This window comes from Adiantum capillus-veneris, chromosome 14 (assembly GCF_014529385.1).
Source record: "Adiantum capillus-veneris isolate H3 chromosome 14, ASM1452938v2, whole genome shotgun sequence".
Taxonomy (NCBI): Eukaryota; Viridiplantae; Streptophyta; class Polypodiopsida; order Polypodiales; family Pteridaceae; genus Adiantum; species Adiantum capillus-veneris.
The window spans coordinates 61867631-61889709 of record NC_140944.1 but is presented as its reverse complement, the minus strand read 5'-3'; the positions used below and the strand labels follow the sequence as shown (position 1 = coordinate 61889709).

Sequence of the window (22079 nt, the reverse complement as noted above, 5' to 3'; positions counted from 1 at the left end):
GCTCGAGGATAAGCAACTTCAGCTTGTCAAAGTTCACACCACAGAAAATCCTGCTGATCTACTTACAAAAGGACTTTCCTCAGAGAGCTTTGCACATTTTCGCAAGGAGTTAGGTGTAGGGTAGTACATCACTTCTCTACATCTCTTGTATATTAGCTTGTATAGTAGCTTCTCTCACACTTAAAGTACCACATTGGACTTTAAGTGGGAGGTTGTTGGGATATAAAGCCCAATGTGATCGCCCAGGTGAGTGGGCGGGCCGCCAGGTATGTACACATATTCTTTTGTTAAAACCTAATAAGAACTCACTATGCTCTACACATTACAGTAGAGCGAGTTCACCATATCGTCGTGCTCTTCTTCTCGCACTCTCTCTCGCATCGCACTTCCGCTCGTACTCCTTCACTTGTGAGGGTCCCACAAGGATGTCCTCTTGCATGGTGGTGTCCACTGGATCTCACACATTTTCTATGTCAATACCCTCCATTGCTGCTGGCCCGGTGCTAAGATGTTGCTCTTCAGTTTGTTGTTGGCCTTTCAACTCATCTATCTGCCTCTGAAATGTCTTCTTCGCCTCTTCTGCTTGATCTCCCATGTTCACTAGGAGGTCGTTCATATTTGCATTGATTTTTTCCGCCTCCTTGAGCTTCCTCTTGATGTCTTCGCTTTCTCTTTGCCATCTCTTAAACTCCTCGTCCATCTTCTTCTTCATGGCTTCTAGCTCATTTTGCATGGCCTGGTTCTGTTTTTCCAAGAGGTTTTGCATTACAAGAGATCCCTCAGCCAGCATCAGTCTTTGCCTCTTCTCCAGTGTTAACTCCTTTTGGAATTTCTTCATTTGTTCTTCATACAGGTCATTCTCTGAATTTGTGCCAGTCAATCTAGCAGCTCTGACTCTGGCCGGAGATGCCCTTAACCTTTGGATGGTCTGATCTTTCACTTTCATATGATCTTTCAGCTCGATCACTTCATCCTGGCTTGCCTCCTGCTCTATCTCGGCCTTTTCCTTGGCATTCCTCAAGGTTTCCACCTCTTTGGACTCATCAGCAAGTTGTAGAGTCAGATTGTCCCTCTCTTTTTCCGCATCTGACAGTGACTTGCTGATTTTCTTGTATTCTTTCTCTGCTCTTTGAAGTTTGTGTTTTGCTGTCTGATTCTGTCGTTCCATCTCCTGGCATCTTTGTAATGCCACGTCCAGACTGGCTTGCAGCTTTGTTTGTTTCTCTATGTTTTCTTGGCACTGTTTTTGCTGTAAATCCACTTCAGCCTTGATATGAACTTCATTTGTTTTGAGAGTATCAATCTCACTCTCAGTGGCCATAGCCCGGTTAGCTTTTGCATTACCACATCCCAATCATTGGGGGGTGGCTGTAGGTCCACTGTATCGGTGGCCATCTCCTTCAACTCTACTAACTGAAGGCTCTGCAGAGATTCCTTGGGTTTTGTGCTTGCCAACTCAAAAGCTACAGTAGCTGCCTCTTCTCGAGAGTACCCCGCAGCTAGTAGATCAAGAAATATTCTAAAATTTCTTTCCTTTGGATCGGGCTTCTCCTCTTTTGGCTCAGCTTCTGCTCTTCCTCTTTGTTCTTCTCTTGCTTGGACTCTTCTTGTTCATCCGGTCTGTTCATCTCCTCTTTTAGTTGAGTTTGTGGAGGGCTAAGAGGAGGTGGTGATGGTGGTGGGATGGATTCCCGGCTTGAAGGTGGATTTGGTGACTTCTTCTTGAAATCCCGGTCCGCCTTGGTTTTTCTCTCTCTTTCTTGGCCTTCCTGCTCTTGTAGCAGTTGCCGTCTCACTTCGTCCACTTCTTCTTCTGTAAATGGGATATTCGGGATATTCTCCGCCGTAGCATCTAAGATATCAAAGTTTTTGATATAATCTTCGAATCAATCCCGGTGAACCCTTCGAGATGATCCCGACATGGCTTCAAGGGATGGCTTCCACAACTCGCGTAGATCTCCTTTTAGTGCTCTCTCGGCTCTGAAGCTTTGGCATCAGTCTTTCGAGCCGCACCGCTTTCTGTGACTTGGTTTCCTTGATTGGAACTTGTAGACTTTCTTTCTTTCCGTTCTTTGACTCTGGTGGCTCTTCTAGCACGGTCTCTAACCGGCGCTTCAAACATGTGGCTACCCTGGGTGCTTTGGGAGGTTCTTCTTCTTTGTCTTCTTTCAGCTTTAGCCAATCATTTTGTGAGGGAGGAAGAGGCCGGTTTCCTTTGGCATGCAGTGCTCCATAGACAACTTTTGTTATCAGCTCACCACGTACAATATAGGTGGGATTTCTGTTCCCCATCTTCACCAGATTGTCGTGGATGTAAGCGGCGTAATTTATCTCTTTTGGTTTGATCTTCTGCATTGCCCAAGTGAAAGTGGTTTCAATGGCTCCAGGTGGCATTCTGTATTTTTGTGGCCACTTTGTACACATGTGGAAGTATTGATTGTAGAGTTGGATCATGATAGCCACCTTCGGGTTTGCAATATCTTCGAATGTGTAGTTATTCTTCTTTTCCGAGTAGACCTTGACTTCATCTCGCCTCTTTGTCACACTGTCTCCTTTGTTCAAGATGTCAAGTGCAGCTGCCACCACCTTCTCTGTGATGACAATCATGGTAGCAGGCTTGCCTTGCAGATCTGTGACCCGGGCCACTCCATCTTCTTTGATTGTGGTTACAAATTCCCACACTCTTTTTATATCAATTCCTGCTGGCAAAGCTTCAAAGTAGTTGTGGAGATCCAACTTCTCCAAGTAATCCCCATCTTGCTCCTGACAAATTCATTGAGCTCTCATGGTATCATGGGTATCTCCACTGCATTTCCTTCAGGATCTTTGAATACTCCTTGGTAGATTCTCAGATCATTGGACTCTAGCAGATCGTCTTGAATCCATGTGCTTGTGGGCTTCAGAGTTCCCTCTGGGATCACAAAAGGCTCAACTTCTTCTAAGTAGTCCTTTATAGTCATCCTCTTCTTCTTTGTAGGTGATTTTGCGGCTGCCATGGATCCTGTTGCACTCAGTAGTCCAAAGTTAGCGTTTTTTACATATTAGCTGATAAAGTGAGTTCTAACTATCCAAATGACTTGAAAATTGAAAATAAAACTCAAAAGGAACTAGGGAAACTCTGCATTTTCTCATAGTAGCTTTCTGGCTAAAAAATTATCATGTAGACATCCTACACATAGGATGTCTACCTTCTCTGTTTTTGGTGAAACTTGGCAGGCTTGTGGCCCTTGACCTCTGCAACATGGCTATGTGATTGGAATTGGGTTTGGGCATCAAAAAGCGCAATTTTGGACAAATTTAGGCTTTAGGCTCCCAAATTAGGTAGGATGTTCTCAATAGGTGGAAAATGATATTCAAATGGGTTGAAAGTTGATATACAGGCTTCTTATACCATGTTAATGGCTCCCATGAAGTCAAGTATTGCACAGTAGGTCAAAATCACACTGGAAACATCCTACGCGTAGGATGTCTATTTTATCAAAATGACTTGAAGTTTGTTCTGGGGGTAGCCCTTAGCATGTGGAACATGGCCCTGCTCTTAGATTTTGATTTGGATAAGCATTGGTGTTGTTAAGAGCATGTGTAGTGTTTTTAGGCTCAAAAAGTGCATCTTGGAGGTTTTGGGGGCCAAAGGTGACGGGAATGGCTTGAAATTTGATACATGAGCTTAGGAAGGTGTTATAAAGAGATCTGGAACTCAAAAATACCAGCTGGGGTTCAAATTGGTCATTTAGACATCCTACGCGTAGGATGTCTATTTCATCAATTTTCACATCTGACCCCACAGTTAGCTTGGCAATGTGCTCATGAGTATATTGTGCAAGTTTCATGTGATTTGGACTAGTTTTGGTATGTCTATGACCCATTGTTGCCTCTATGCTCTGACTTTCCGCTTTCTGATGCATATGAGGTCAACTTTTGTCCAAATGTGATGAAACTTGGTGGCTAGCATGTACAGGCTATGTAGAAACTGTGTGTGATATGAGATGTTGAGTTTGGCTCCTAGATATGGCCCTTGAGACATCCTACGCGTAGGATGTCTCCTGATGAAATTTTGTATGAGAAGTGCTACTGGTGTCTGCCCTGAGTCCCCCCTAAGTCCCTTTTAAGCCCTATTTTAACAAAAAAGTCAAATAGATAGATAAAAACTCCCTGTTTGGATTTCAGAGCCTCTGAGCCGTTTTCTGACTCTTGGAGTGATTTTCGGCGATGAAATTTCTTGATGTTAGTCTCCATAGCTTCACGGTTCCTTGGGGATCCTTGCTATATGGTTTTTGTTGACTTTGGCTTCACCCAAGCTCCATTTGGCAATTTGTGGCTTCGGAAGCACCCGTGGTTGCGTTTACATGTCGTCGATGACTTGTGGTGGTCTACCACCATAGGACTTGGTTGTTGATGGTCTAGGAAAGCCGCTCGTGAAGTTTGGTGGCAAACGAACATGCGGTTTGGCCGTGAGAGCTAGTTGACGCTTTGTGTGTCTGAAGCTTAGTGCCTCTTCAGGTTGCCTTATGGCCATGTGGGCTATATAGACTTGTCAAGCATGTCGAGATACTCCTACCCATGAGTTTTGGTAGCATTTGGGCTCCTTTCCACCGATTTAGCATTTGGTAGCCTCTTGCAGGACTCTAGAAGTTAGGGTTTTTCCCAATGGTTTTCCGCCGCCTTTGGGCATCCCAGAGTGGTCTCCTATGCTAGGGTAAGCTGCCGATGAAGCATCATTGCTTTTGGGTTAGCCGTTAGGTGGCCACTTCTACCTGTAGGTCTCTACTACTCGCTTCCCGTGTGAACCCTACGCTAGTTTTCACGACAAAACATCAAACATACGCGAAAAGCTCAAGGTGGTGAGCCTACCTCTCATGTTTGGAGCATGTCGGGTGGTCGTGCACGTCGTAGAAGCTGCTGGAAGTCCGGTTCTCTCTAGGTGGTAAGAGCTCTCTCTCAAGAAGGCAATAGTAGAAATGAGCTTTAAATGAAGTGAAAAATCTTATAATGGGGGTCCCCGAACCACTTTCCATGAAATTTGACATGTGCTCCCAACTTCTTGCAAGATGCGGTTTAGGCTCAAAAAATTCTTGATTTGGACTCCATTTCCCTAGTTTTCGAGAAATTCGACGTTTCGGTCAAAATTTGGCCAAAACACGCTTTTCGCTCCATTCACATAATTGCACCCCCATTGTACCATAGGTTGTCCTATAGTCACTGATTATCCCCATATTTTTTTTGTTTTTCATTATGACCGTTTTTCACCTACTTTTTGTATTTTTGAAGTTTTTCTGCCAATAATTAGTAAAATTAAAAAGAAAATAGCAAATTAAATCCAAAAAATCCTCAAAAATCATAATAACTCAAAAACATCCCTGCAAAATACTATATACACTCACATGCAATTTTTATGGCCCGATTTCTCCGTTTTACCAATATTTCATCCGAAAAATGGCTATTTTTACCTATATACACACACGTAGGGGCTTGATTTGGTGTTTGGCCCCATATACTTGTAGATTCATGCTGTAATAGGGCATATGTACTTAGGTTAGTCCAAAAAATTACGCAATCAAATGACAACCCTTTAAAATAGTCGAAAAACTTGCCCTTTTTTTCTCTTTTTGCCATTGGGTCCGCATTTGAGAATGCTTCCCCTCCTCCTAGCCGAAGTCCTCCCGGACGACAAGGTATCGCCTCGGTGTATGTGGCACTATATGATGCATACTCGGTCAATGCATGGAAAAATCAATATTGTGCAAGAGGAGGGAATAAGCAAGATGCTTATTGGCATTCGACGTCGAGGTTTCCCGTTTATTGTTGATTTGGTTGACGGATTTTCTTTGCAACTAAAAGTTGTAACTCCACCGCTCTCTGTTTGATCCTCTTTCTTGCAAAAGTCGCTTGGTTTGCCACTACCTTCGATATGGCCGTGGTTGGCTCCTTGGAGAGAATTGTCGTTGCAGAATTGGCCATAGTCTTTGTTTCTTTTGCTTTCCATTTGTAGGTTTGTTTTGAAGGTTTTTGGAGATTTATTGCTACTTCCGTGGTTGTGCTGTTGATTGGCACCCACCTAGATCGGTTTGTCGGTTTCATATGTAGTGTATGTCTGTCTGCATGCCAATTTTGCTTGTACTGAAGGGAGTTCCTGTTGCTTTGGTTTCAGGATCCAAATGCGAGTCGCATTTAAGTTGTTACTGAGCATTCTCTTTGGGATCCATATCTTTTTTATTCCCTTGGTTTTTGGTGGATCTCTGTGCGTGTGTTGACTTCTTCTGTTGTATTGTGGTTTGTCTGCCATGTCAACTTTATCCTTCCACACCCATACTTGTTTTTCGCGTGCTGCTAAACTTGGTCTTTTCACTGTGGTCTGTGTTGTTGGATGTTTGTAGCGAACATGGTTGGCAGTTCCCTGGTTGTTCTCCATGGGTATCCTGTTGTTCTTTAGTGGCACCCATCCTTTTGGTTCTTTATCCAGTGATTGTGGTGCTACCATCTGATTCTTTCAGGGTTGCTGAGCAAAAGCTACCACATGTTGTTCTTGTGCATGCTGAATTTTGACTGCATCCGAATTCCAATCTATCTGCACATTATACTCTTTTTGCCAAGTTTGTCCCAACAACATGGGGTGTTGTGTGCTTTCATCCTCAATCACATAAAACTTGTGTGGGTATATATATTGATGTAGTTGTACATGCAATATAGTCCAGTCCAATGTTTTTAGCGAATGTGATGTACTACTTTCCAGCACTTGTGGAGTAGGATGTAGTTGATCTTTGGGTGTGAGCTGTTTATATAATTTGTAAGAGATCAGATTTGCTTGAGCTCTAGAATCAAGCAATGCCGTTGATTCAACTTGATTGCTACCCACTTTGACTGCAATTATTGGCTCCACTATGTCTTCACCAAAATTTGTTAGTCGAATAGCATTTATTCGCAACGGTGATCCACATTGTTGTTGTTGTCGTAGAAGCCATCTTTTTGCAATGCGTTCTTTTGCTTCTGCTTGGGCTTCTTCTCGTACCCTCTGTTTCTCCTTCATCCATTGTTTTTCTTGATGTATTTGTTGAAGCATATCCTGTGTTAGTGGCAAATGATATTTTTTTAATCGACACCCACTAATCCAATTTGGCATTTCTTCTCCTGCTAATGTAGCAAGCTTGACAGCTCCACTTTGTGATAAGTCACTAATCACAAAGGGTCCCATCCCTCGCTTTTTAAGTTTCTTGGCATGTTACTTCAAGGTATAAACAAGTACATAATCACCTGTTTTGAACTCTTTCGTGCGCACATGCTTGTCAAAAAACTCTTTGTCTTCTCTTTTTAGCATAGATCGAAGCTTCAGCTCTCAATCGAAGTTCATCTAACTTTTCAAGATTATCTATTCTTGAAGAGAGCTCATGCCCTGTCCATTCCGAGTGTTTCGCGACTCGTAGAGTCGGAACTAAAAACTCTATGGGTAATATAGCGTTTAGACCAAACACCATGTTATACGGTGTTGTTCCGATTGATGTTTTGTAAGCTACCCTGTATGCCCATAGTGTTGAGTGTAACTGTTGATCCCTGTTTGTCCTTGACACTGATACAATTTTAGTCAGAACAGTGCACAGTGTTTTATTTGTGGCCTCAGCTTGTCCATTTGTGTGTGGATGATATGGAGCAGATTTTTTATGTATGACCATGAATTCCTCTAGTAGATATTCAATGACTTCATTATTAAGAAAACGTGTTCCTCGATCACTGACAATTTCTATTGGTAATCCGTATTGTACAAAAACATTCTCATACAAAAATTGTGCAGTGGTTCTTGCGTCTGCTTTTTGTGTTGCCTTGGCTTCCGCCCATTTTGTGAGATAGTCCGTAGCCACAATGATATATTGGGTATGGGTGCGATATGCAGGGGGTGAAATAGGCCCCACAAAATCAATGCCCCATTTTGCAAATGCCCTTGCTCCCGGCCGTAGTGGCATCTCATCTCTCTTTATTGGCACTTTGGTGCGCTGACATGTGTCACAACGCTTTACAAACTCCTCAGCATCCATATGCAATGTAGGCCACCATATTCCTGATGTTAAGACAATTTTTGCCGTCTTATCGCCTGAAAAATGGCCTCCGCTTATACCTCCATGTGCGTGTTCTAGAATCAGCACAGGTATTCGCTTTCACTTGCACAGATTCTAAGTTGATTGTCCTTTCCTCGCTAATAGAGTTGATTTCCAATTAAATTAAAGCCGCGAGCCTCCAGCTCTATAGCCCTTTTTTGCGCGTTTGTTATGTTTTCAGAAAATGTTCTTGTTGTTAAGAAATCAACGATATATTGACTCCATGCAGGTGTAATGTTTACTTGAAACAATGTCACATGATCCACCGGTCGTTTGGCACTACATATAGTACAATTGTTAACATAAGCATGTGTGTCAGCATACATAGTTGGCCAATAAACCCCTAATTGTTTCAGTCTTTGGTGTGTTTTCATTGTTGAACAATGAAATACACAATCTTGGACGTGTGCTTCTTCAAGATAACACTTGAATTCCTCTGGATTTATACATAATCGTAGTGGATTTATGCACTATTTAATTGTCGGCTTGCATAACAAACTGGGAAATCCATTGTTCCGTCTCCAGGTTGAGCCAAAATACTGCCAATTGCATATGCAGATGCATCAATGTGAACATGAAATATCTTTTCCCAATCTGGTGCTTTAAGTACAGGTGCTGATACAAGGTTTTCCTTAAGCTTTTGGAATGAAGTTTCACACTCCTCAGTCCAGTCAAAACTGACTAATAAACGATACAGAGGTTGTGCAATGACTGCATATATATGTATATGAATCTTCGATAATATCCGCAATGTCCCATGAAGGATTGTACTTGTTTGGCATTAGTAGGTCTGGGCAAGTTTACTATGACTCTGATTTTGTCTAGGTCAGTGGTTATGCCATTTCTTGAGACAATATGTCCTAAGATGCGGCCTTGCCTAACCATAAAAATGCACTTTTCTGGGTTAAGACAGATTCGATATGTTCTGCATTTCTCAAATACCTTTTGTAAATGGTCAATATGTTCTTCTCGTAGAAGAGAGTGTACACAGAGATCATACATATATATCTCTAAGAATATTCTCAGGTATTCTTTGAACGCATGGGTCATTAACCTTTGGAAGGTAGTTGGGGCATTGGTTAAGCCAAAAGGCATAACTCTATACGCATATATTTCCCATTTTGTGGCAAACGCTGTTTTGTGTTGATCCTCTATTGCAATTGCCAGTTGGTTATACCTTGAAAACCCATCTAGAAAGGAATAAGCCCGTTTTCCAGCCACCCTCTCAAGTACATGTTCTGTTATAGGTAAGGGATAATTATCCCTTATTGTGGCTGCATTCACTTTTTTGAGATTCACACACACACACAGCTTATCGTTCTTTTTGGGGACAACCACAATGGGGGACACCCAATCTGTATGCTCGAAATCATAGATGAATTCAGCATCCATCAGCTTGTCAATCTCCTCCTTGATTCGTTTAGCAAATGTGTCATTATATGTGTAAGGACGCTGTTTGCTAGGTTTGGCATCTGATTTCAACGGAATTGTATGTTGGCATATCAATGGATCAACTCCTTTAAGGTCTTTGTAGGACCAAGCAAATACATCTTTATACTTCTTGAGAAGTTGTGTTAGCAGCTCTTCTTCTTCAGGCTCTAAATCAGTTGCGATATAGACCGGTTGAGGCTTTTCACCTGGTGCAGCAAGGTCTATCCGTTTTGCATTTTTCGGCCCATCGTAAGATTCCTGGTTTATTCTTTTCCTAACTGGTAGTGTCATTATGATTTTTCTGTTCTGGATGGTGAATTTTCGATAGTGGGATGGTACATTTATGTTTCCCTTTTTCGACTCCTCCTTACCATCACTTTCTTCCTTAGTAGTCTATACCTCTCGTAACGACCGTTTTAGTTCTTGGTATTTCTTTTTACGCTCCATTTTGATCCACTCTGGGTCTTTTGTTTTTCCTGTTTTGATTGTTGAGATTTTTTTGATTTTGTTTCTGTTTTAGCCTTCTGTACTTGTTTTATTCCCTCTTGTATTCCTTCCTTTCGAACTTTTGAGAATCTTCCTGATATTTGGTCTTTTACACAATCCTCTGCTTTGACAAGCATTAGATAATGAGTTTTATCTTTTATCCTGGGCATCAGGTTCTCTCTAATTTTGTTTTATGCTCTTTTTTTCCTATATCGTTCTTGGCGTCTAGGGTGCTGATTGGAAAAATCATAAAACTTGATATTCGTTGTTTCCTCCCCACGCTTGCTTGAGCTGTCTGAACACTCGTTATCAGCATCGTATGATTTACCTCCAGATGCTCAGAGGAGTTATAAAACTCTTCTTGTTCTAGTGGTTCTACACTCTCATCTCCTTCTGGTATAAGGCTTACCATGTAATAGGGTAGCACATCATAGCCGTCCTTATCGTAAAATTTTGTCGTTGGGCTATCTGTAATGGTACAGATATCCAATGTTGCTAGTATGTGTTCCCATTCCAGAGGTTCTAGGGCATCTTCGGGAAAAGGTTCCGGAATATAATCCTTGTCCTCAATAGCTCTTTCTAAGACATATTCCTCTCTTTTTAAGCTCCCACAATGTGAAGCTCCGCACATCCATAGCTCTTTTTTTTGCCCTAACCATGCTGGGAGTTCGGACCCTGCCAATGTAGCTGAATCAAACTCTTCCACTGGTGTCTGGTTCACATCTTTGTAACTATGGTCTTTTAGGTGTCTTTTGGTTGTAGTCTCGCCATGTCTGAGGTATATGTGGTCGTAACCCCAATCTTGGACCATCTTTAATATTCTCATGAATGGTCTTCCCAAGATGATCTCGTAATTGTCCTTTTTGTCGAAATCGACTATTGCAAATGTATGCTCATACTCGATTCCGCACGAGGTGACAATCACTTTTTCTAAAAGTCCTAGAGGCTTTTCCATGAACCCATATGCCAGTTGCAATTTCATTCGGGTAGCTCTCGAAGCCGTTTTTTCCCATTTTTTCCAGGTTTCCTTGGTGACGATAGCGACTCCTACTCCACTGTCAAGAATAGCTTTGGAAACTACTCCTTGGAATTCTACTGGTAGTGTGGTATTTCCATCTTCTCCCTCGCAATATTCTCCAACCTTGTTTAAAGGTACTGGCCTAGTGTTTAGTTGAGGCCTGATACCTTCTTGAAGCACGAGGTGGGGTCTTTTACTCCAAATTTTTCTAAACATTTGTCTACGGTGGTCCACATGTTTGGCCGTAGCCTTAGGAGTTCGGCTAAAGTGATTGTGCATGCCACCGGGGTGGACAATAACTCAATCAACCCTTGTGAATCCATCACTCTGTTAGAAGAAAGTCTTTGAGATGGGATTGCTCTCACATCAGACTTGGCTTCATACTCCCTTAGGTAAGAGGGTAGAGTTTTTAGCGAGTCTGATTGGCTGTGCCCCGAACTAATTGATCCCTGGTCTCCCCCTTGTGAATACATATCAAAGCTCATTTGTGATCTTGCCTCAAATTCTTCAATGGGAGGTAAGATTTTATTTTTCTCTTTTCTCGTGCTATTCATTTGGTAACTCACCTTGTTAGCTTTGTTGGCATCACGGATTTGCTTCCACGGGTCATCTAGACCGTTACAATCCTTACCCATTTTTACCAATGTTTTAGGCTAGAAACCATCAGTTGTCTCATTTGTTATATTTGGCACTATGACAGGTTCTCTCCTAGACTCAGAGGCAGTCGTGAGTCTCTCCTTCGTGTTTAATTATTTCTCTAAAGTTGGTTTGATACGGGTTGGAGCTGGTACCTCGTGCCAACTAGCAGGTTTACCAAGCGGGTTTTCTATCAATGATTGGGCTGTTTCAATCATCTTTCGACACATTTTCAACCTCTATTTTTCTATTTTTGCATATGGATAAGTCATCCATCTTTGCTCTTGGGTTTGGTTGTTTTTGAGTCTGGCTTCGTATGCTTTTAAAAGTGCGTCTAACTACTCATTTACCTTTTCTGCCAACACTGATCCTCCTGATCCTGCACTTTTGGGTTTTGTTATTTCCTTGGGTGCTATGGTTGCCGCAGTGTGTGAGCTTAGACTAGCTAGATCCTCTAACCGCTCTAATCTATCCTTCGTGTGTTTTAACTCTTCGGATAGAGCAGTTCGCTCTCGTTCTCTCTTATCTTTCATACGCACCTTTCTAGCTTTCCAAGTGCTTCTCTGATTTTTCATTTGTGAACTTGGGGCATCGGTTTTTGGCTCTTCAATTATGGGTTCATTCGTCATTCTTTGAGCTTGGGTTCCTGTCACTGCCTGAATAGGTATTACTGTTTCATTTTCTGACCGTCCACTGGAAGGCACTGCTTCCAGCATGTTCAAGGTAGTTTCTGCTCCTTTGCTCGGGTTCTTAGGGCAATCAGGAATCAAATGAGTAATTCCACACTCGGTGCAATATGCGTTGACTCTAATAATTTCATCATAAGGACAGTCTCTTAGCCAATGGTCTCCACCACACTTGTAGCAGGGTCCCTTAGGCTGTTGAGGTGCTCCTTGAGCTTCTCTTTGTTGGTATGCATGTCTTTGCTCGCCCATGCCTCCGTTGGCTATGAACAACAATGTTCGTTCATCCAAGCTATATCTTCCTTCTCTTGCTGCATGTGCAGCTGTTGGTGGTCCTGCATTTCCCATCATGCTCCATGGTTCTGGTGTTGGGGGTTCTTCCGGTGGATAATAGACAGGATTTGCAGCATATCCATTGGGATATTCGTAATATGCATGCATAGGTACCAAAGCCTTCTCTTCTGGCTCGGTTACTATTGGTGTGTCTCTTATGATGACTGGTCGTAATCCTGGTAGGGGTGGTTGCTACCCCAACACCGGTTGTGGTCTTTCTACACCTACAGGTCCTGGTAGGTTGCCTGCTTGATACCTAGGCATCGATGGAAGTTGAGGAGATGCTACCTGAGCCTGGGGAGCATAAGGTCGTTCTCTCACATATCCCTTGTTATAATAACATTCCTCCGTCACATGGTTTGTCCATTTTTATTCAATAGGACACCACTTTGGCTGTTTAGCCTGAGGTTTGGCATACAAGTTAATCTTTTTTAGCACTTCCTCTACAAGCTACTCCTAGCTTACAGCTACTTCTCCTCTCGGTGTTGTCTTAGCAGACTTGCTTCCACTTTGCTGTGAGGATGAATCGTCGTCAAGATCCTTGAATTCACCCTCCTTGTAGACCGCACAATTTTCTACAAGGTAAAGAGCCTCCTTAGTTAACTCATTTAACGTCGTGCTCCTCTTCATATGTAAGTCCTTCTGGAGATCTTCATTCCTCAGTCCTTGAATAAATATAAGCATAAGTCTGGACTGAGTTGGCAGTTCTTCCACAGGGCAGAACTTAACATATCTTTTTATTCATAGGGCTGCCTTTCGCACAGATTCCCCTTCTTTCTGTTTGAATTTATGGATTTGTGAGACTGTATTATGAGCTATCCCCCTTTGTAAGAATTCCTCAATAAACTCGTCAAACACCTCCTCCATAGACTCAAAGTCTCTACGCTCCACAGAGTCAAACCAAGTAGCAGCATCCTCCTCTAGGGTCAGTCCAAACCCTGCAAATTAGGTAGGGAAGTCTAACACCTCTTCAGCTCTAATTACATGCACAAAGGCTACTACTACATGATCCCTAGTATCTCTGTTTCCCGTGTATTTATTGTTTACCCATTTTTGCACTTGAGAAGGTCTAATTCTACGATGGTCTACAAATCTCATCATTGGTTCTCCTCATCCCAATCGATATACCTCCTCTGGCCTTCGGTAGTGGGAGGGTTCCTCTCCCAGAGGTGCCCCTAAGCATAATTTCTGATGGTTTTTGCAAGAGATGGTTCATCTCTTCGAACTCGTTCTATGGGTCGTCTCCCAGGCTCTGTTGACCCTTGAGTTTTTGGCTTACTCTCGCCTTGATATCGTGAATAGAGTGGTGGTTCTTGTAAATCCCTTAGCCCTCGTGCGGCTGGATAACCATCTCGGTTTCTGTCTTGTTCTAATGTTGCACTTTGTCAAAGCCATGCCTGCAATGATGGTTGGGTTGCTCGTTGGTTCTGGTAGTTGGACGTTTGTTGTCGGTTAGAATGTGAGGTCACGTCATACTCTTCTGAAAATGGATTTGTCGATTTGCTAGGGGTGTAGGTGACCCTTGGCACTTCTTCGGGGGCATACGTTGATGTTATTGGAACTGTTGCCTTTTCTACCTCCTCTGGAAGAGTACGTTTGTATTCTCGCCCATATCTATCAACAAAAACGATATCCTTCCCCATAGCAATTTCATAAGAGAATAAGTAAAGAACCTCGTCTTTGCTTAATTCGTTTGGGTAGGGTTCTTTGCATTGGAAATAAGAGACTACTCCCTCGCTCTCATGCTTGTAAATTCCCACATTCTCATTATAAGTAGAGTCCCTGGTTGTTTTCTTATCATACATAAAAAGAGCTCCGAGTCGATCAATGTTTGGAGGCGGTTCTTGAGTTTCTGAAACCATTTTTCCTTTGGCCACGTTATCTCCATATCTGTTGTAATCCTCACGGTTACTAACTATCAGAGAGTGGTTCCCCTTTTCGTCTCGGAATCTATCTCCATCATCATAGACTTGAATTATCTCCAGTCTCTGAGCAGGTCTTTCTTCAATACAAATACACTTGCATCCTCGATAGTCAGAATAAACTAGGGCTCCCCTCGAGTTTGTTCCTTCTAAGAAGATTATAGTGAACTTGGAATCACTCAAAGGATTTTGGGAGGTGCTTCCTCCTAGCATGGTCCTTCATTGGAGAAACCTCCTGGCTGTTGACTATCCATCATGAAGAAGGAATTATCTGATGAAGTGTCAGTATCACTACCCTCCTCAATAATTGGTGCTAGTGGATCTAGCCTTGCCTGAGCTACACTCTCCTCGGTGGATACTAAGCTACCCTGATCACCTGCCACTTTTTGATCTCTAAGAATGTGTCTTCCTGATCTTAAATTCATCAAACTTAGCAATGCAATTTATCACAAATCCAACCACTCACCTGGCAAAGGATCAGTTTCCGCACAACTTCTTGCTTTGCCGCTGAATATACCTGTACACAAGCGTTTAATTTCGGCAATTGAATCAAAGCATTTAACCGCTAGAGGTGGTTTTAGTAATGATTGGTATAACTGGAGGATTAACCTCTACCACTACTGTATTTTATACACTTTGGATGTTCTTGATTAGGTCTGCTAATCTGGAATTGTACTTCCCTCGAATGTTGGTCAATTTACAGGGAAAGTCTCAATTCCGTCTTTGCTCCGTCAAAAGGTCAAACAAGGTCCAATTTCACTTCTGAAAGAAGTTCTGGAACTCTCAAGTCAATTGGAACATCACTCTATGTCCTCAGTCAGCTTTTCTCTTCACACTAAGCCCCTGTAGACATCCTACGCGTAGGATGTCTCCCTGCTCTGTTTTGCTTGGATTTTGCACTATAGATTTCCCTTGATGTGTTGATTCCATATCTGTTTTTACTTTTTGATTTGGACACCTATAAGCTGGTCAATTGGCATGCTTTAGCTTTGTACTGTGTGGGTAAGAAATGGGGTAGAAACAACTTTTTGAATGCATTCTAGGTTCGAGGTCTTCTACCGTGCTGTTCAGTGGTGGTAAGGTGATTTGATGCACACTTGACCATGTCACGCTCGAGGAAGTCTTCATCATGGAAGTAGTCGACTAGTTGACTAACCCATGCCAATACCATGCTGGCATCTTTAGTGCCATCAACATCCTTAAATGTGAAAGCTTTTTAGCTAATTTTATTTTTCTTTGGAGTGCATCTTATCTTCTAATTTGTGCCATCCATTTGGCCCTTTTAGTTCTAGAGAGAGAGTGGTGCCCTACCAATGAGGAAGAGGCTAACGTTAGGTTGAAAATCGATATTTTGGAGTCGAGCTCTTTTAAGAAAAGGGAGGAAATATTATTTTTGTTCATCAAATTGCACAATTTCACGCTTTCAAGGCATAAATGCCGTAAGTTGTACTAACTCTGTACCGAGGAATTTCAGAACTTTAATTAAAGACTTTATCTAGTATCTTTGTTTCCGCCTAAATATGACTTTGAGTAGCTCTACTTCCCTCTCAAAACTTCTTCCCTTTTTCATGTTTGCGCTAACCTTTCTGTGTATTCTACTGCACACCATGACTACTTCTCGAAGGCCTAGCACTACCATTGATTCTGTTAGCATTTTTAACAGTTATACTACAGACGATCAAGCATGGATACCATCTTGAATAACTATCGGAAGTTGGGTTCTACTGCAAACTAGGACAAGGAAGAGGAGGCAACGCAATGATTTCATGGAGGCTTTAAAGGGACAAGTTAAAGAGTTTAAAGTGTGTGCACAAGCAAGCGGGTGAAAGAGGTCCTCATACAACATGCTTTCCAGCATGCAGACTTAAGGTTGCAAACATCTCCTCCAAGTTTTCCAAGGCATCGACCCAACTGTAAGTTATTTTGAGCATCTCGCTTAGTGCATGATTATATTCAAAGGTTAAGTGGTGGATATCATCTTTGGTATGTTTCAGATATTTATCCATTGAATATGACAGACTGGCAACCAATTGAGAGCATAGTTGGGATTTTTGATGCTTTCCATGCATTTATTGGTGAGCAAATGTACCGAGGAAGACAACACAAGGAACTTGCAGATAATGGAATTTTTTTTTATGATATGTCATATGTGGAACCGAGAACTTCCATTGGTTGGGTTCGTGTATCTCCTTTGATCTAGACCATTCCCCTTGATCCAAATCGCACGGCCAATAGCCTTCTATATTATGGTGTATAATCTATTTTTACAACAAAAAGCAGTGGCATAAACAATAAACAACTTGAAGATCACTGTTTTTCTTTTCAATCACCTTCATTGCTTCAAGCTGACGCAAAAGCACACCAAGGCATAGAGTGCTCACGTGCTGGCTCTCTTGCGAGATTACACTCTTGTAAGAGGAAGCGTTTTGTTTGTACAATTGGTTGACACCCATACACAATTATCAGGTTGGTGGTGCAGTTTAATTTTTATAGTCTGTTGATGCTTTTTGTCTTTTTTGAGTTTGTCAATGCTTGAGTTTAGTTTAGCTACATGTTTTCCTCAGTAGTACATGTTCAATCTTGATCATCATATCTATATATCAAATAGACGGTACGTACTTCTTTTCTCATAGTTGGACAATTCAACTTATGTAGGCCAGCTCAGTTGGTAGAGTCATAGCCTATGTGCCTAAGGTCTTGGGTTCAATCCCCCCTTGGCGACATGAAGACACGTTCTAAGTCCTTAGGGACTGTTCCCATATGCCGCCACCATGGGGGTTGGGTGTGCGCGTGTGATGGGATGCCTCTCTCTCTCTACCTGTGAGGCCATTGTACATAGAGTGTTTCAAAGTTCCAGTACTCTCTCAAAAAAAAAAAAAAACAAGTAAAGACTACTACTAACCCACATATTATATTCAATACACCCTCGAGGTTCCTCAGGGTTCTATAGCATGCCCCTTGTAATATGCTATGCTACCCTTTCAAAAGGGATAATGGGATTCGACCTTAAGCTCATCAAGAAAACGACTATCGACCTTCTCCTATAACCACTTCAGCCACCTTGGCTGGTCAAAGCAACTGAAGCAATTTAAAAAAAAGGCACACAACCTCTGCGCCTCTCTTGCGCCCGACACCCACTTGATTCCTTTTTTTTTTCTTAACAATTTCTCCCATCCTTATGCTTGCGCGATCGAATATACCTCCTTACCTCAGCCGGTACCCCCTACCTCTAAAATTCTCTTCTTCCTCTCTCTCTTTCAGACAGACGCAATCGTGCGCGCGCTAGTTGCGCTCTCGCGCGGGGCATGGTGCTTCGCGTGATTGTGCGCGAGAATTGACAGGCTGAACTATGAACGGCGATGGACGCCGCCGCTATGTTGTTTCTTCAAACTGGCAATCTTGTAAAGGTAGAGGATGCACCTGCTTCCATGGAGCGCATGCACAGACGGTCCTCCTTGGACACTTTTGTGCTCTCCCTGGAGGAGTGCCGGAAAACAAAAGACCTGACGCGTGCGAAGCGTGTGCACATGGACATAAAAGATAGTGGGCTTGAAGCTCACAGCTTGGTAGCTAATCCACTCGTTCAACTTTATGCACAGTGCGGGAGCTTGCCTGATGCCCAGCAAGCCTTTGACAGGTTGCTTGAGCCTGATGAACCTTCCTGGACTTCTCTCATTGTTGGTTACGTCAAAGCAGGTAAGTACAATCAAGCTTTTGATTTGTTTGATCGAATGCAAGTCGTGGCAATCGAACCCAGAAAACATGCCTATGCTGCGCTCATCAAAGCTTGTTCAAGTCGGCAATGGCTGGATAAGGGCAGGCGTTTACATGATGATGTTGTTAAAAATGGCTTTGAGACAGAAAATATGATTGGTAACACATTGGTTGATATGTATGGTAAGTGCAATTCTGTTGTGGAAGCCAGAGATGTGTTTGATGAGCTCCTTGACAAGAGCGTGGTCTCATGGAATGCACTTATTTCGGGCTATGCAGACCATGGCCTCGCTGAAGAAGCATTTTCCTGCCTTGAACAGATGCAGTCAAAGGGTCTTGTTCCTGATGAGGTCACTTTTCTTTGTAGCTTGAAAGCATGTGCATCGATTGGAGCAGTGCAAACTGGCCAAAGGCTCCATGCAGAGGTGGCTAAAGAAGGATTTGAGCACCACTTATTCCTTGCTAGCTCACTGATCGACATGTATGCGAAGCGTGGTTTTTTAGTTGAAGCCCAGGAAGTCTTGAATGAGTTGCCTTCTTGTTGTGTCGTAGCTTGGACTGCCTTGCTTGGGGGATACGTCGAGCATGGCCAACCCAAGAAAGCTCTTGAATGCCTGGCAGAGATACAAAGGCAAGGGATGTCTCCAACTGTTGTCACCTTTATGAGCGGCTTGAAGGCATGTAGTGCTCTTCAAGCTCTAGAAAAGGGTCAAGAATTGCATGTGGAGATAATAACAGAAGGATTTGAGGATCACCCAATTGTTAACAGTAATCTGGTTGACATGTATGCTAAAAGTGGTCGTCTTGTAGAAGCCCGTGAGGTGTTTGATGAGCGATCACACCAAGACATAGTGTCATGGACCACACTTATTGCAGCTTATGCTGACAATGGACATGACAAGGAAGCGCTTCGCTGTTTGGATGCAATGCAGCAACTGGGGATATCACCAAATGTTATAACAATTGTTTGCAGCTTAAAGGCTTGTTGCAACATAGGTGACATAGATAGAGGTAGAAAATTACACACAGATATCATGATAGAACAGCTAGAAGGAAACTATTTTGCTATCAATTCTCTCGTATGTATGTATGCAAAATGTGGTTTTTTAGGTGAAGCTTTGGAACTGTTTGAAGAATTGCGTTCTCCAGACGTAATATCATGGAATGCCATAATCATGGGCTGTGTTGAGCAAGAGGAAAATGAGAGGGCTCTTGCTCTTTATACCCAAATGCTAGAGCAGGGGTTATTACCAGACAATACCACTTTTGTGTGCATGTTGAAAGCAGTCGGCAACATGGAGACTTTTGAGTATGGGATGAAATTACATGCTCAAGTCTTCAATTTTAATCAAGATCAACTCACTGATGTAGTTTTTGCGACTGCTTTAATAGACATGTATTGTAAATGTGGGAGAATGTCTCGTGCCCAGCAGGTGTTTGATAGCAGCATTGCGACAAAGGATCGTATTCTATGGACTGCTTTGTTAACAGGATATGCACAGCAGGGGAGCAGCAATCTTGTTTTTCAAGTATATGACAATATGCGAATGGGTGGCCTTCAGCCAAATGCAATTACTTTTTTGAGCCTCTTGAATGTTTGTAGCCATTCAGGCCTTGTCGACACAGCGTATGAAATTCTTCAAACTATGAAAAACAAGTATGGCATTGAACCTGGTATTAAGCATCTGAATTGTGTTGTAGATCTGTTGGGTCGTTCAGGTCACTTTGTGCAGGCCGTTGCAGTGTTGGAGAAGCTGCCTGTTCAACCTTGCTATGTTATTTGGAGTACTCTTTTATGTCATTGTCGAAATCATAGTTGTGCTGAGCTTGCGAAGTATGTCTTTGAGTGTGCTTTGAGCGATAGAGAACTGGAGTCGGCGGTCTTTGTGGTAATGTCCAACATGTCCGGTGATTTCTTGCCAGAAGATTATGAAGAGGATGTAAACTAGTGGATGTCGTGAGCCATTTCTCGTGAAGCTCTGCTGGAAGGCAATGAAGGGGCTGTCTGACAATTGATGTTAGGAGGGTTGATGAGATTGGAGGAAATTCAACTCCTTGTTGGCCGCAAAGATTAAAACGTAATAGGTGTCAGGCTGTTAACAGTGAGCACGGATGTGCACCGAGAAATCAGGCAATAACAATTTCCTTTCCTTGGGTAATGCCCAACCATTGTAGCCACAGATTCTCAATACTGGTTTCAGAGATTTCAGTAGGTCTGAGTCCATGCTTTAAATGCCATCGAAGAGGTTTTGTAAAAGACTTCAAGATAGATATACACGGACACTAAAGAATTATCACATTGCACAACATGTGTAAGAGAACTCATGGCTTACTTGAAGCTTAAAACTTGAAGTAGGCTAAAATGGGTTGGCAAACAAACAGGAGTTTCTGAATAGTGAGGTTTGGACAGGTTTTCCCAAGGTCTTTGTGGAAGGAACGGGTTTCTTTGGCAACCATGTGCCCAACCTTTTTGATGGAAGTATCCTAAGTGACGCATGATATTGGATATTATGAATGGTGATGAGATGGTCACAAATGAACTGGTTTTGGGCAGAAGGAATTTATAGATTACTCACAAGTGAAGAGCTTCTGGTGTATTGTTTACCTAGCTTGTGGTTGGTGAATTCGCATCAACCTTCATAAGATCTGTCCATAATCTTGCAAGGCTCAGAGTTGCAATGTAGTCAACAGAATGACAATTTTGTTGAGTGTGTAAATTGATACTCCAGAAGCAACTTGGCTCTTTTAGCAAGCAAGCACAATTGAAAAATAGGTACGTACTCTATTATGCTCGAGTGCATGCTCATGTAATGTGCGCGTGTGCAAGTGTGTGGGGGGTGGGGTATATCATGTCTGCTGATGTGTTTCGTTGTAGATGAATGTTTCTTCTATTGTTCAGGAATTCTACTTTGGGCTCAACTAATATTTTATGTGTATTGTTTTCAGAGAAGGGAAGGCTTTGGAGCTTATTCTCAACAGCACAGAGGTTTGTGTTGCAGGAGTTTTCCTTGTTTGGTACGGCCTTTGCTGTATTCGACCTGTAGCCTTTGTTGAGGTGTTTGATCAGTGGAGCTTTGATGGTTTCAGGTCAAAGTAGTCATGGATCAAATGTTGTGCCTGTGCTGATGTATTGCAATCTGGTTTCTGTTGTATGGACAGTCCCTGTTGCATTTGTGTATTGAACCCGATAGCTTTTCTTCAGGTAGATTTTTTGGCACTCTAGTTGAAATGGCTCGATTTTGGAGTGCTTATCATCTCATTACATAAAAACTTTCTTTATCATCTGTATTGAGGGCCTATGCTAGAAACCTCTTGCCTTTACACTCGTTTATACTACCAGTTCATACTCCCAAGAAATGGTGCCCCTGTATTATATGCAAAAAAGAGGTAAAGTGAGGATTAAATTTTTTATTGATTGAACCCACATTGATTGTGATGCTGAAGGGCATCCATTGATGTATAAGGCTTATGTGGTATCCCTATGAATTTGTGGATGTTTTGGGATGTATAAACTTGCGTTTGCCTAACAAAAATTCTCCATTAATGAAGCTTGCAGCAGTTAAAGTGCCTGCACATACTGTAAGATATAATATGAAAAACTCGTCAACAAGTCTACAAATTGCCAAGAAAATATTTTCTCTGTCGCCTCTTGCTTTAGGTACTTGTGTTTTGTTTTTCGGTTGTCTGCTTCGATGATTGTTTGCTTGTGGATATTTTTTGTGTGATTGTATGTGTTGCTTGTGTGCTTGGGTTGCCTGCAATGCCTGTTTGC

At 42.3% G+C, this 22079-nt stretch overlaps 1 protein-coding gene across 3 annotated transcripts; it reads left to right on the top strand.

The window, feature by feature from the left end:
• Positions 1 to 17813: 17813 nt before the first annotated feature.
• On the top strand, positions 17814 to 21877 carry LOC147442479 (pentatricopeptide repeat-containing protein At4g13650-like). Of its 3 annotated transcripts, XM_086528639.1 has the most exons (3): positions 17814 to 21080; positions 21254 to 21293; positions 21395 to 21877. In XM_086528639.1, the coding sequence occupies exon 1, from the start codon at positions 17953 to 17955 to the stop codon at positions 20254 to 20256; it is 2304 nt and encodes a 767-aa protein (XP_086384765.1). In that variant the 5' UTR covers positions 17814 to 17952; the 3' UTR covers positions 20257 to 21080; positions 21254 to 21293; positions 21395 to 21877. The 3 variants fall into 3 exon arrangements, with proteins under 3 accessions (XP_086384765.1, XP_086384763.1, XP_086384764.1); XM_086528637.1 differs by having other exon boundaries at positions 21254 to 21877; XM_086528638.1 differs by having other exon boundaries at positions 17814 to 21293.
• The last annotated feature ends 202 nt before the right edge of the window (positions 21878 to 22079 follow it).